Genomic DNA, 1788 nt, shown 5'->3' on the forward strand with positions numbered 1-1788 from the left:
TATTAATATGATAGGATTACTCATAAAGCGATTTGTTTATTATTAAATGCAAATTAGCTTATTGCGATATTACAGAAAAGTTTATCATTTTATCATTTCTTCTTCTTTTCTAGAATATAAGCTGTGGAAGTTTTCAAAACATTTTAAAGTAATGACAATGATATTTACAATAACAGTAGCAATGATAATAATAACAATAATAATAATAATAATAATAATAATAATAATAATAATAATAATAATAGTAATAATAAAAATAATAATAAAACAAAACAAAAAAATGTAATAGTTACATGTAAAGTAATAACTGACCTTTAGCACCATCAACGTAAGTGATATCAAAACCGGTTCTTTCGGTGAATTTAATTTCACCAAGAAGAATGCAAGCAGCTATAATTTCAAAAATTTCCTCCACTTCATGCTTGGTAAATTTGACAATATCCATTGCATGCTGTTATTAAGAAATTTTAATCAACTTCAAATTTTAAAATTGCATATAACCTATGCAAATTGATTGTATGAAATACTTTGCGCAGCTACTTTTAAAATATTTTAAAATTATTTCGTCAAAAATAAATAAATATTAGGGAGCTAAAATTAAATAAGCCATAAAATTGCTAATAAGCAAGAATAAAACATTTTGGAACAATTGTAGTAACCATTATAATTTCACCATTGCTTACCAATGTATCGATAACACCTTGAGCATCATCAATTTCCGGATCCATAATTTTCCCACCTTGATTTAAAAATTTATATGCACTAGCTTTTTGACCAAGACCAAACGAGTAACGTAAATCCTTATCAAAACCATCTGATAATAATTGATAAAAAATATGAAAATTCCGATCATCATTATTTTGCTTTACAACACGCGATTTTTCGAGCAAATCTGTAGGAAATTTTCAACAATAATATTGTTTATTTGGATTTTTTACAAAGTGGAAATATTTAAATAACAATAAAAATTAAAAAAAAAACCACTGAAAGTAGTTCGCATTTTTTGTTCAAAGAATCAAAGATCAAATCTTCAAGACAAAATCAAAGATGACGAATTTATTTGTGATTCAATAAATAACATTTATCAAAAATTACAGGAAAGAGGAAAAAAAAACGATAAAGAATAACATACAAGTTTGAATTTGAGCACCTTTCATTATCATATCATCACCATAATCAATTCGGATAAATTTTCCCTATAAGTAATAACAATTAGTAATTGGGATATTTTGATGAAAAAATTTCGTTTGGTGACATTTTATAAATCTAATTTTATCTTTCCGAATTAAGTAATCTTAATTTCGAAATTTTTTTTTTTTTTTGGCATACTATAATAGCTTTAATTAAATGAAATAAATGAGTATTATTTTATTTTAGCTTATCAATTGAAAAATAATAGCTAAATATGTAATACCAGTCGAGAGCTGTTACTGTTATGAATTGTTGATGCATTAGCAAACGCTTCAATAACAATTCCGGCAGCACTAAGCCGTTTATCAATACCATCGGATATTCCAAATTCACCCCGATATTCGGATACCACTCCCAAATATTCAATAATTCGTTTTGTATTTACAGTCTTACCTGCTCCACTTTCACCCCTGAAATTTGATAGGAATGAATTTAAATTATATTTTCATAATTAAATTTTTCCTTTAATTTGTATTTATTTTCATTGAAGAATACTTCTTCTAATTTTTTTTTTTTTGTGTTTCTTTTTGAAAATGTTTGTAAAAATCAAAGTACAAATCTTTCGAATTTTATCACAATCATTGATCATGAAATTTT

General features: G+C 25.0%; 1 protein-coding gene across 1 annotated transcript; it reads right to left on the minus strand.

The window, feature by feature from the left end:
• Nucleotides 1-289: 289 nt before the first annotated feature.
• LOAG_15226 (hypothetical protein) lies at nt 290-1601 on the minus strand (the record flags this gene model as incomplete). The annotated part of the gene is made up of 4 exons (XM_003150717.1): nt 290-451; nt 699-892; nt 1133-1196; nt 1415-1601. Coding segments are annotated over 4 exons (607 nt in total), but the record flags the coding sequence as incomplete, so codon positions are not given.
• Nucleotides 1602-1788: the final 187 nt, after the last annotated feature.

This window comes from Loa loa (genome assembly GCF_000183805.2).
Source record: "Loa loa unplaced genomic scaffold supercont3.1665, whole genome shotgun sequence".
Lineage (NCBI taxonomy): Eukaryota > Metazoa > Nematoda > Chromadorea > Rhabditida > Onchocercidae > Loa > Loa loa.